Source organism: Prinia subflava, chromosome 20, assembly GCF_021018805.1.
Source record: "Prinia subflava isolate CZ2003 ecotype Zambia chromosome 20, Cam_Psub_1.2, whole genome shotgun sequence".
Taxonomy (NCBI): Eukaryota; Metazoa; Chordata; class Aves; order Passeriformes; family Cisticolidae; genus Prinia; species Prinia subflava.
Genome location: NC_086266.1, coordinates 8,260,589 through 8,272,456, shown reverse-complemented (window position 1 = coordinate 8,272,456; position 11,868 = coordinate 8,260,589). Strand labels below are relative to the sequence as shown.

The window sequence follows — 11,868 nt, the reverse complement described above, 5'->3', positions numbered from 1 at the left end:
ACATCAGATCTCCTTAAAATTGGGCCCAGTTTCTGATTGGGAAGGTGCTGGTTTTGATTAATTAGTGAATGTATTACTCTGCCACTGCCTTGTCAGGAGAACCCCGAGGAGGAGGTAGGAAGAGTTCACAGGTGGCTTCTTCCCAACTTGCTCCCTTTCTCTGATCCATGCCCAAGGATTCCTTCTCTTTGATTTCCCCTAAGGACATCACTAAAATCCCAGAGGCTGAGTCCTAAATTCCTGCCCTTCCCCAAACCCCGGTGGTGTTGGACATGGCACAGGTGGCCTCCTCCTCACCCTGCCCCGCTGGAGAGCCCCGTGCCTGGAGACAGCTGCTGTTCCCTGGATCCCAGCTGGAGGATTCCCAGCAGGGCACTACTCCAGGTCTCCTCTGGCCAACAACTATGCAAGAAACCCTTCCCACCTTGGCCTGCTGTGCCCCTCACTCCCTCTCCTAGTGCTGACCAAATGATTTTCCTGTTAATAAAACTGCCCATTTACTGGAATTTGGGAGGCTTCTGGGTGCCTTGGGAGGCTTCTGGATGCCTTGGGAGACTGATGCTCTTTGTCCTGGCCTCAGTTGTTTCATGTTTGTGGAGAGTAGGGACCCCTGGCTGGCCTTGTCTGGGTCCCTCTCAAAGTCTCTTTGATACAAACAAATTCCATGTCTTTCCAAGGAGCAAAAGCCAGAGTCTTGATCTTCCAGAGCCATCCAGCAGCCATTCCTGCTCTGCTGCTTCCCTGACATCTCAGTCCTTGTACAACTCAAAGCTGCCTCAACCCGAGATGTCACCAATGGATCCGGGTCCTTCTGCTTGGGAAATAAATGCGTGAACTGGTCTGTGGTGGTTTTGTGCATCAGGAGATGTTTGGAATTCTTCGTGTGCTACCTCAGCCCATGTCAGCAGCAGCTTTGCTTTTAGATGCCTCTTTTTGTTCTGTTTGGAAGGCAGGTGGATGCTCCTGGGATCTGGGGCTGAGTTCAGGGCAGCTGCCTTCTCCCAATCCCCTGGGAGCTCCTTTCTGGGGCTGCCTGTCCTGTGCATGCTGGCTTTTCTAGCTTTTCTATTTTTCTCCTTACCTTACCATCCTCAGGAGGGTCCTGAGTGGTCCTGCTTCAATTAGATCCGTGATTCACGAGTGGATTCCTTGTGGGAAGGCTGCAGCAGCCCAGTGCAAAGTTAAGGTGCCAGAAGGGAAACCCGTGTGCAGGGTTATCCCAGATGGAACATCCCAGCTGCCTGGTGGCTCATCACAGCTGCTCCTGGGGAAGGAGGGCAGGGAGCAGCTGTCAGAGGGAATTGCAGCTGCTCTGCCGAATGGGAATGGGGGCCCAGGGCACGAAACACCTGCCCAGCAGCTCTTCGCCCTCCTCAGCTGCTGTCAGTCTGTCCCATGGATTGTTTCTTTCAGTGGGAGAGGTGTCCTGGGATGCTGTCTGGAGAAAGTCCTGGCTGAGAGGGTGGGAAGGGCAGGGAAAGCCCAGCAGAGCCGGGCTTTAGGGAGGCTCACTTTGGGTGCGGGCAGGATTTGGAGTCCTCGCGGTGCCAAACTTGCAGCTCCTGAAAAGGGCTTTGCCCTGTGCAGTTCTTGCTCTTCCATTGCTTCACTCCAGGAGGAGCCCTGCCGTTCATTCGGCAGGCAGATGGGATGCAGGGTGAGAGGTCCAGCCACTGGAGGAAGGACCGCGGGTTGCAATATCCCATTTATGGCCCGTGATTTTGGGGACTTCCCTGGGGCGAGGGCTGGGTGCACCCGGCTGTCGGGTGCTGGAAGGGCAGGATGGGACTGAGGGGAGCCGACTTTAAGGTCCCAATCCAAACCAGTCTGACTGCGTGGTTCTGTGGAATAGTGCAGGGGATTGAACAGAACACAAAATGAGGAATTTTCTTTAAAAGTGGAATTATTTTTTCCTGACGTCTCCGGGTGTGTCATGGGGAAATAAAAGGAGAAAGCCGCGTGTGAGTTGTGCGGGAGGCCCATGAGCCCGGCTGGAGCTGGCTCAGCCCGCGGGCAGAGCCGAGGCCGGGGCTGCTGAGACCGAGAGGGAACCGGGGGGAACGGCCCCGCTGCTGCCTCCGTCTCCGCCACCCCGGGGCTGCTGCTGGGAGACGCAGGGAGAGACAACTCGTTCTGGAAAGAAGAGAAATCCCTTTTTCCTCTGGGGTCTCAGTGGGGCCGCGGAAAGGGGCTGGGAGCAGCACAGCTGGGCTGGGATTGCATTAAATGGCCTTTAAGGGTCCTTCTGACCCAAAGCATCTGTGATTCCTCAAGGCATGAGCTGAGCCTCCTGCGTGCAGCAGCACCGGCTCTCCCCTGCTCGCTCACAGCGCCCCAGCATTAATGTTTTCCTGAGGGTTTAAGGAGCATCCCGCAGCTCCATGAATCCTTCGTGATGTAGGAAAGAGGCTTCTGGTTTGTTTCCTTTTTTTCAGGCTGAATTCCTGCCTAGGGGAGGGATGGCTGTGAGGTGCCCTGGGCCAGAGCGAGGGGCGCTGCTGGGCTCACACCACACCCCGCTGCTTCTCTTCTTTGTGTGCTTTATTTACAATGTCCCAAGGAATGATTTCCTGCCGCGGTGACGCGGATTTCAGCGTGGATTTCCTCCCCCTACTGTGAACTCGGGCCAGGCTGGGGACTTGAAAGTAAAACGAGATCATGTCTGGGCAGGGATGGAGACTTGGAGGTAGCAATGAGCTGGTTCATAACAACAAAGAGGGGGGAAAAAGAGCCTTTGGCCCCAGGATTTGTTTGGAGATGAAGGCTAAGGGCCACAAACGCCCTGGACTGAGGAAAAAGCAGCTCCTCGGCAGTGGAGATAACAGGGTCTTTTGGCAGCAGCTGCAGGAAGCACTTTGTGTTTGGATTGAATCCACAGCAATGCAATGGGAAAATTCACGGGAAATCAGGTCAATGTGAAGATTTTATTAGTGCTGCAAGCACCCCCCACCTCCCAGGCTGGGTTAGAGCAGGAGGGAATCATAGAATTCTGGAATGGTTGGGGTTGGAAGGACCATAAAGCTTGTCTGGCTCTACCCCCTGCCATGTGCAGGGACATCTTCCACTGTCCCAGGCTGCTCCCAGCTCCAGCCAACCTGGCCTTGGGCACTTTCAGGGATCCAGGGGCAGCCACAGCTGCTCTGGGCACCCTGTGCCAGGGCCTCACCTCTCTCAGCAAATTTCTCCCCATTATCCCTTCTGACTCTGTCTTCCTTCAGCTTAAGGTGTTAAGGAAGGGCCGGGAGGCCCGGAGTTGTCACAGCAGGGACACTGCAGGGATCTGCTGCCTGGGGGACTGGAGCTTTTGGTTTTGGGGGACAGGGTCAGAAGGGATAATGGGGAGTTGTTTATTCTTGTGGCTCTCCCCAGCCTGAGGGCGGTGCTGGCAGAGAAGGCTGTGTGAGGGGATGGAGAGTTGGTTTAGAGACCATTGACTTCACTTTCTAGTAGGAGCTACAGTGAACTTGTCAGCAACACTCATGTTAAAATAGTGAGTTGTAATTTTAACAATTGTAATTTTAACAATAACAGAAAAGTTGTGTGAGAAATCTTCAGTACTCTGCTCCATGTGTGCAGCAGATTTTGTGTCCTCAGTCAGAGAAAGTGGTGTGTCCTCATCCAGGTCTTTCCACACTTTATTCTTTCTTTCCTGGAGCAGGCAGTGTTGGCACAGTTGTGCCTCAGGCAGTTTTTGTGGAGGCTGGGTTTTCTTGCTGCTGGGTTCTCCTGCTGGTGGCTGATCCACTTGTCCAGGTGGGAGCGTGGCCCTGGCCAGGCTGGGGGTGTCCAGCCCTTCTGCTGGAAGCACCAGGACAGGGAGCACGATGGAGGAGGCAGAGGGGCTGCAGGGGCTGAGGCTGCTCAGGGTAACCTGTGCCAGTTCCTCACAGCGAGGAATTCCAGCTAGGCTCTCCCCAGACAGGGTGAGGCTGCTCTTTGCCCTGATGCTGCTAGAGTTCTCCTTCTCCCATCCAGCCACCCACGAGCCCTCTCCTTTCCAGGAAAGCAGGGTGGGCCATTGCCCGTTGGCGCTGAGCCCGGCTCTCTCCACTCACTGCTTTCCCTGCTTCCTCCATGGCAAACAAAACCTCTGCTGGCTCCATTGGGCCATGTCTGCATTAAACCCCCTTTCAAAGGAATCTTGGAACCACCTGCTGTTTCCTGCAGCCCCAGCTCCCCTGGTTCAGCCCTGTGCTCCCATGGCTGCTGCCAGAGGCAGGATAAGCTTGGAGCTCCCCGGGTGTTTGAGAGCTGAGGATGTCAAGAGCCCTGTTGTGGGTCACCAAGGTGGTTGGGACAGCAGGAGGGGGGATGAGAAGTGGAGGAAAAGGGATGGTTTTAGAATGGAGGGGTTTGGAGGGCTTTTTTTTTTGCTTTGGGCAAGAGCCCAGTGTGCTCCAGGGCCAAATGCTGCAGAGGCAAGGCTCGGCTCAGCTCCCTCCATCCCTCCATGGCGAGTGGGAAAACAGGGCCCTGCAGCCCTGCCATGGGGGGATCAGCCCTGTCACCCCTTTGGAGGCTGCCCTTGGTGCTCTCTGGCTTTGGATGAACTTTTGGAGGTTCTGGATAAGCTGAGGAATCTTCCCTTGCATTTGGGGCTGGTCCAGGTGTTTGTGTGCAGCTGCCAGGGTGGCACCATGTCCTGTGGATGTTGTATCAATCCCCCTGGATTGGGAGCCTGCTGGAGATGGGGGCTGGAGAGAGGGAATGCCCAACAGCTGGGGGTGTGAGGGATGTGGGAACTGCCTGGCTCAGCCCCCAGCCCTGGCCAAGGATGTGGAGGGCTGGGAGTCAGGCCTGGAAAGCTGCAGGAGAGATGGCAAGAGTGGGGAGCAGTCCCTGCCCAGGAACAACCCATCAGTGATCCTGGGGCCTGGCTGTGTCCTGGGCTGGGCTCAGCAATCCCAAACTCAAAGAGGAGGAGCACTGGGACCCCCAGGAGCTGATGGATGCAGGAGAGGAGGAGCTGGGATGGACTCTGATTTTGTGGGGTCTCTGCAAGAGCTGGGCTCAGCAGGGATGAAGGCACAGGGTTGAGAAGCAGGAACACATCCCCTTGGGACTGCCCCAGGTTGCAGAGCCCCTGGAGGTGCTGTGGGTGCAGGATGAGCAGGAGCCTTTGCTAGGCTCTGTCTGCCAGTGCCCCAGCCCTGCTCCCCCTGGCTCTGGGTCCACCCTGCCTAGGGCTGTGTCCTGGGTGCAAAGGGGCCAGACCTGTGCTGGAGTACAAGGCTTTATTCCATCCTCCCTGGAGTCTCATGCCTGTGGCAGCCCACGCTGCCACTCTCTGTAAATCCCCCCTTAGTCTTAGTAGGATACAGAGAGTACAGGGGGAGTTAGAAAAGGGGGCTGTGCCAGTGTACATGGGCTGAGCCAGCTGGGCCCTGCTCTGCCCTGCCTGAACCCACCTTTGGCCTCTGGGGTGGCCTCCATCACCCCAGGGCTGGTTTGGTCCCTCCAAGGTCCTGCTGTGATCACTGAGGTCACACAGAGCTGGAATTCTGCCAGGATTTCCAGGGCTGGAGGTGTGAGGAAGCGGTGACTGCACTGTCCATGAGGGCTGGGAGGGGACAAAACCCCCAGGGAGGAGGTGCTTGGCCAGCAGCCGTGCTGAGCTCCTGGTCCTGTGCTGAGCTCCTGGTTCTGTGCAGCCTGGCTCGGTCACCACGTGCCCCAGTGCCACGTGCCAGGTGTGGTGCCAGGACTGGCGACTGCTGCGGTGTCATGGTCCTGCCCTTTGCCCTCCCTGGAACCATCGCAGGTGTTGCCCCAGGCTTTCATCTCCCAAATTGAAACTCCTTCCTTTCCTTCCAGAGGCTGACACTGGACCTACAACATTGCCTCTGTCAATCCTGTGCCCAGAGGTGCCAGCCCTGTGCCCCAGGGGTGCTTCCAGCCCCAGGTCCTGACACCCACAGCACTGCCCAAGATATGGTCAGACCCATGGGTGTCACCCTGCCATGGGGACACTTTGTCTTGCAGTGGCAGATGTGACCATGGTGCCTTTCCTGCTGCAGGGAGCCGTTGGGAAGTGCTGTCACCAGGGCTGAGATGTCCCCCCTCGTGCATGTCCCCTGTAGGTCCTTGGAGACCCTTCCTGGTTCACAGCTGCCTCCCACGTGGAAGATGGCAGCGAGCACAGCAGGGCCCTGTGGGCAGCCACCCCTGTGCCCTTCTTGGGTCATCCCTCACCACAAAGGGACAACACAGCAAGAAGAACCTGGCACAACCCCTGGGCCAGGGGCTACTGTCCAGGGGCCACGTGGGCCAGGTGGGAGCAGAGGGGGTGTCACAGATCAAGCCGGAAGGCCCCAAAGTAACTGGCTGCCGCATCATTGGAGTCGATGGCCAAGGAGGAGACGGAGACAAAGAGCTCATCACCGGCCTTGAGCTCGAAGAGCCCCCCCTGATAGAGCGCGTGGAGCCCGTAGTCGGCCTCGGGTGCCCAGCACTTGGTGCCCACGCCCTTGAGCAGCAGCACGGGCGGGCTGTGGGCCGGCTGCCACTGGATGCACTGCACGAGCTGATGGCCCGAGTCGCGGCCGCGGTAGCGGAAATAGATCTGGGAGTACACGTAGTACTTGCCCGGCTGCTCCACGCGCAGCCGCCCGGCCCGGTACGTCATGTTCTGCACGTGGGAGTGCAGGCTGCTGTGCCCCCAGTGGGTGATGGCGTGGCGGCACGACTGGGAGAGGTTCCCGAAGCGCTGGGAGCGTCCTGCGGGGAGGGAGCGTCACTGTGGGGAGCGACCTGACAGGGTCACAGCGACGGGAGGGGTGCCTCTGACTCCTTCCCAGCCATGCAGCTTGGAGGGGTGGAGCTTGGTGGTCTTGGAGGGAACAGCAGACACCTCTCCCCATCAGCTGCCCAATGCCTCCTCCATCCTGGTCCTGTGCCCTTTGATCTCTCCCCTATTCCCATCTTGGAGACCTAGCAGTGCCCAGAGGGGTTCCCCAACTCACCATCCTGAGCCAGGCTCTGTGGGCGGAGGGTGAGATGTGCCGAAGGTTTCCCAGCTGTTTTGGGAGGAAGTTGCCCCTCTGAGGTGTTGAAGTAGCTCCGCCAGGCCTCTGCAGGAAAGGGACAGATGCTGTAGGGACAGTGTGGGGACACCCAGCCCCATGCCAGCACGACAGGGAATGACCCACTGACCCACCAGAGCACAAGGTTATTGAGGGATGGAAATGTCTTGTCAATCATCAACCAACACATCTCTGTGCCACGGTCCTGGTTCTCCAGGACATGGCTGTCCCCTGCCCATTCCCGGAACGTGTGCCTGTCACTGCAAGTGACAGTCCTGGCTCTCTCCTCTCCCTGACCCAGCTCACAGCACCGGAGTTTACCCCCGGAGTGACCCCCCACCCCCTGCTGGCTTCTGGGATCACAGCTCCTGTGGATCTCAGCTCCCGGGATCACAGCTCCCATGGATCAGGCTCTGGCTGCAGCCCCAGAGCTTTCCCAGGAGGGACTCACCCTTCACTGCGCTCTTGCGGATCATGTTCTCGGTCACCTGCGCCACAGAGAGGAGAAAGTTCCCTGGTTAAAGGTGACACTGGGGTTCCCCATGCCTGAGCTCCCACTCCAAGCCTCCATCACCTTCCCTGTCACACTGTCTCTGGGCCCCACCACCTCCTTGCTGTGGATGGCTTGAGTTCCACTCCCACCTTGAACCATTCTGGCTATTCCCCCCACCACTGCTCCACTGAGGCGGACGGGGAAACTGAGGCATGGGGACAACCAGGAGCTCTCCCATCCTCCCCTGGTCCCGGGCTCACCGTGGCCACGTAGGCTTTGATGGTGCTGGCCAGCTTGAGGCAGCCCTGGCTGCTGCTCAGCTCCTCCAGGCTGGAGCCCTCGGGTTGCTGATTGAGCACCTGCAGACACCGCAGCTCCTCGGCGCTGCCCGGAGCCTGGGACTTCAGCTGAGGGGGAAACAAAGCGGGATGGCAAACTGGGACAGAGCGAGGGGCAGCTGGGATCCTGCTGGGGTGTGAGCAGGGGGCAGCTGCCTTCAGCCCAGCACCTGGACACTCAGAGAACAACCTGGGTATTGGGATCGCTTCAGCCTCTCTTTCCACAGGATACTGGGATCTATTCAGCCTCTCTTTCCACAGGATAGTGGTGTGAGGTCAGATTGAAAGGATCTGGGTTCATCTCTGCCCCCCTGGACCCTCAGCCGGCCCTGCCCAGGCCATTCCCCGCGGGTGGGCTGCGGGAGGGCTCGCAGGCTGTTCCTGCGCACACCTGCCCGCCCAGGTGGGAGTGCCGGGTGCTGCCAAGGCAGCGAATCCCCCCGAGATGGGGCTGTTCCCTCGGAACGCCCGCGGCGGGTGCGTGTCCGGACAGGGCTGCCCGCGCAGCTCCTCCGGGCGGACTGCGGCGTGTGCCCGCCCGCGGAACCGGGACCAGCCCGGTACAGGAAGCTGCTGGAGCGGCTCCAGAGAAGTTCTGAGCCAAACCGCTCCAAAGCCACGGAGATGTTCCGAGGGCGGGAGCCGCTCTGCTCTGGAGCCAGGCTGGGAGAGCTGGGCGTGTTCACCTGGAGAACACTCCAAGGAGACCTCAGAGCCCCTTCCAGGGCCTAAAGGGGCTCAAAGAGACTGACTCGCTACTCCCAGCTCAGATTCAGTGACCGCCCGTTGAAATTAGCCCGAATTGTTCCACTACAGTGGTTTTCTCCTCCCTCCGCCGCTTCCCCGGGGCTGTGTCTCCCCATTCCCCTCCCCGCCTTTCATGCAAATCGCTCACAACGGGACCTCATGTGATCCAGGGCTGGAGACAAAGCCCGAAGGAGGGCTGGAGCCCACTCCAAAAAAAGGATGCTCCGCTGCATCCAGACAGGCTGTTTATTCCCCTGCATCCACGGGCAGGGCTTTTCCTTCTTCCCCGTCTCTGGTGTGATTTGTGGAACGTCTGGCACTGCAGGACTCTCCCTCTCTCTTTTTTTTTTTTATTTTATTTTTTTTCTGCACTCTCAGTGATGAGGGTGGCTTTCACGGAGCTGCTGCCAGCCCCGAATTTCCCTCTACCCATGGATCTCCTGACTGGCGTTTTCCTCCCGCTGCTGGGGAGTTGTTGTGGGTCGGAATCAGCAGCTGAGGGGAGGGGCTGGCGAGGGTGTTGAAAGGATAAGACCCGCCACGGCCAAGTTTGGGAGTGTTTTTGCCCGAGTGATCCCGTGGGAGGTGGGAACGGCGGGATCCCAGCACAGTTGGCGGGGTTGCACTGGAGCAAGCAAAGAGCTGCTGAAATGGGAGGTCCCAGCATTTCACAAAGGGGCTGAGGAGGATTTGGGGGTCCTGGAGTGTGGGGGATATGGGAATAGGAGGAGGGAGAGATGGAGCTGGAACCAGGGGTCAGTGAGATCTGGAGCCCAGGGAAGTCCCTCTGCACCCCCATGTGGGGCTGGAGACTCCGATGGGATCCCAGGGCAAGAGCCCCCCTCTCCCAGCGCAAACCTCAGCTCAAGGCAGGGACCAGGACAAAGGCGCCGTCTCTCCACATCTGGATCGGCGACAGAGTCCACCCTCCTCCCACGCCTGCACAGCTGGATCTGCAGTTCCGGGCGGAGCTCGGGCAATGTCCACCCCCACCCCACATCTGGATCCATGGCTCCCTGGGGAGCTGGGGACAGTGTCCCCCCAATCCACATCTGGATCCATGGCTCCCTGGGGAGCTGGGGACAGTGTCCCCCCAATCCACATCTGGATCCATGGCTCCCTGGGGAGCTGGGGACAGTGTCCCCCCAATCCACATCTGGATCCATGGCTCCCTGGGGAGCTGGGGACAGTGTCCTCCCCCAATCCACATTTGGACCCGTAGCTCCCTGCGGAGCTGGGGACAGTGTCCCCCCCGCAGCCCGACCTGGACCCGGGGTGCGGCGGCGCCGGTCGCTGCCGTGCCCGGCGGGCAGAGGCGCGGGGCGGGAGAGGGCAGAGCCCTCCCGCAGCCGCCGGGAATCCCGCGGGCGCACCCCCGCCACCGGGGCAAAGCTCACCTTGGAGATGGCCATGGTGAAGTAGACGAAGAGGCCGGTGGTGGAGGCGATCTGCAGGGCCAGGATGGCCATGACGGCCACGCTGCCCCACAGCGGCCCGCACCGCCGCTGCCGCTGCCCCCGCGCCGCACCGGGGCCGCCGTCCGGACCGGGACCGGGACAGTCACCGGGAGCGGGCCCGGCAGTGGGACCCTCGGCCAGCATCGGCGTGTCGGAGCCGCCGCTGTCGGAGCGCAGGTACTGCCCGGCGCTGGGCGGGTGCGGGGCCATGGCCCGGCCCGGTCCCGGTCCCGCTGCCCCGGGCCCGAGCGCGGCGGGACGGACGGGCGGGGGCGGTGAGGTGGGCGTGGCCTGTGTCTGAAGGGGCGGGGTCTCCCGTGGCCACCAGGGGCACACCGGGGCGATGGTGGCCCCGGGGCTGCGGGGACCGTGCGTGTCCCCAGGGAGCCACAGAGTGTCACTGCACGGGTACACAGCGACAGGACACAAGGGAAGCGCTTCACTCTGACAGCGGGCAGGGATGGATGGGATTTTGGGAACATGTGCTCCCCTGTGAGGGAGGTGAGGCCCTGGCACAGGGTGCCCAGAGAAGCTGGGGCTGTCCCTGGATCCCTGGCAGTGTCCAAGGTCAGGCTGGATGAGGCTTGGAGCAACCTGGGATAGTGGAAGTTGTCCCTGCCCATGGAATGGGTGGCACTGAGTGAGATTTAAGGTCCCTTGCCACCCAACTCATTCCATGATTCATGAATATGCCACCATCACAGGACGGTGTGGGAGCTGGCAGGGTGACCCCAGGCGAGAAGACCCCAGTGTCTCTGGGCTGAGAACAGAGGGTCTCAGGGCTGGAGGGACATGATCTCAGCTGGATTTAGGTGATGGGCCTCATGTCAGCTCTGGGCACCAGCAAAGGTTCAAACAGGTACAGGTTTGCAGGATGGGGGGCAAGAGCTGCTGAGCATCTCCTGGAGGCCTTGTTGGGGGGCCTGTGCCCACCCTGCCCTCCTGGAGTGGGCACAGGGCTGCCCATTCCTGCTGAGCCCCAGGCTCTGTCCTGCTGCTGGGTCACATTGCCATTGCTCCACAACAGAAAGGTGAAGCAGGTTGGAAAGCAGAAAGGTGGGACAAGCTGCTGTTCCCTGGTGCTGCCATGATGTCTCTGTGCTCAGGTGAGTCTGTGGCTCCTGGTACTGTCACCTGTAAAATGAAAGTGAGATGCTGAGAAACCACAGGAGCATTGGTGGCACTGGTGTCCCTGCCCTGCAGGTATGCTCCCTTCCGTCCTGCTGGGCCCTGGCGAGGGTGGGTGGCCTCAGCCCAGACCCCAGTCAGCTCAGCAGCCCCCAGACCCATCATGGAGGTGGCTTGCCCCATGGGCCACCACGGGGATGTCTTCCCCAGAACGTCCAACCCTGCAGTGTCCCCAGAAGCACCATGAAGCCAGAGCTCCTCTGAGCTCCCAGGGCTCAGAGCAGATCTCCCATCCCCAAAGCATCTGCCAGGGCCAGGACTGATTTCTCTGCCTCTCTGCCAGCTGTGTGTACCCAGTGCCAGAGCCCCATCCTTGCCCTGGCACAGAGCTGTTTCCCTAGGCGAGAGGCCTTCCTTGGAGTTTGGGAAGGACACTGAGCTGGGAGGGGGGTGACTAATTATGTCTAAAAAAATCCCATGATAACTCAATACTCCTCGTTGTTCTCAGGAAAAGGGCTCAGTACCTGCTGAGACAGGTTAGAAGGGAAAAGCAGCAAAGGGCACGTCTGGGGAACAGTTGTCAGCCTGGTCTAGTGGAAGGTACCTGTCCATGGCAGGGAATGGAATGGGATGAGTTTCAGATCCTTTCCAAACCAAACCATTCCACGATGCTGTGATTTGCC

General features: G+C 59.7%; 1 protein-coding gene across 1 annotated transcript; it reads right to left on the bottom strand.

Annotated features, from left to right (window-relative positions):
• Positions 1-135: 135 nt before the first annotated feature.
• LOC134560492 (tumor necrosis factor ligand superfamily member 10-like) lies at positions 136-10,342 on the bottom strand. Its single transcript, XM_063416549.1, has 5 exons — positions 9,998-10,342; positions 7,776-7,922; positions 7,474-7,510; positions 6,963-7,070; positions 136-6,717 (listed from the first exon to the last, which is right to left on the bottom strand). Exons 1-5 carry the CDS (start codon positions 10,265-10,267, stop codon positions 6,290-6,292), a joined length of 990 nt encoding a protein of 329 aa, XP_063272619.1. The 5' UTR covers positions 10,268-10,342; the 3' UTR covers positions 136-6,289.
• Positions 10,343-11,868: the final 1,526 nt, after the last annotated feature.

Excerpts from the sequence above, each read along its gene's own strand:
- LOC134560492 (XM_063416549.1), bottom strand. The coding sequence starts at position 10,267 with ATGGCCCCGCACCCGCCCAGCGCCGGGCAGTACCTGCGCTCCGACAGC. Across the intron at positions 7,923-9,997 it reads TCACCATGGCCATCTCCAAG|CTGAAGTCCCAGGCTCCGGG; the intron begins GTGAGCTTTGCC and ends TTTCCCCCTCAG. Across the intron at positions 6,718-6,962 it reads ACAGAGCCTGGCTCAGGATG|GACGCTCCCAGCGCTTCGGG; the intron begins GTGAGTTGGGGA and ends CCCTCCCCGCAG.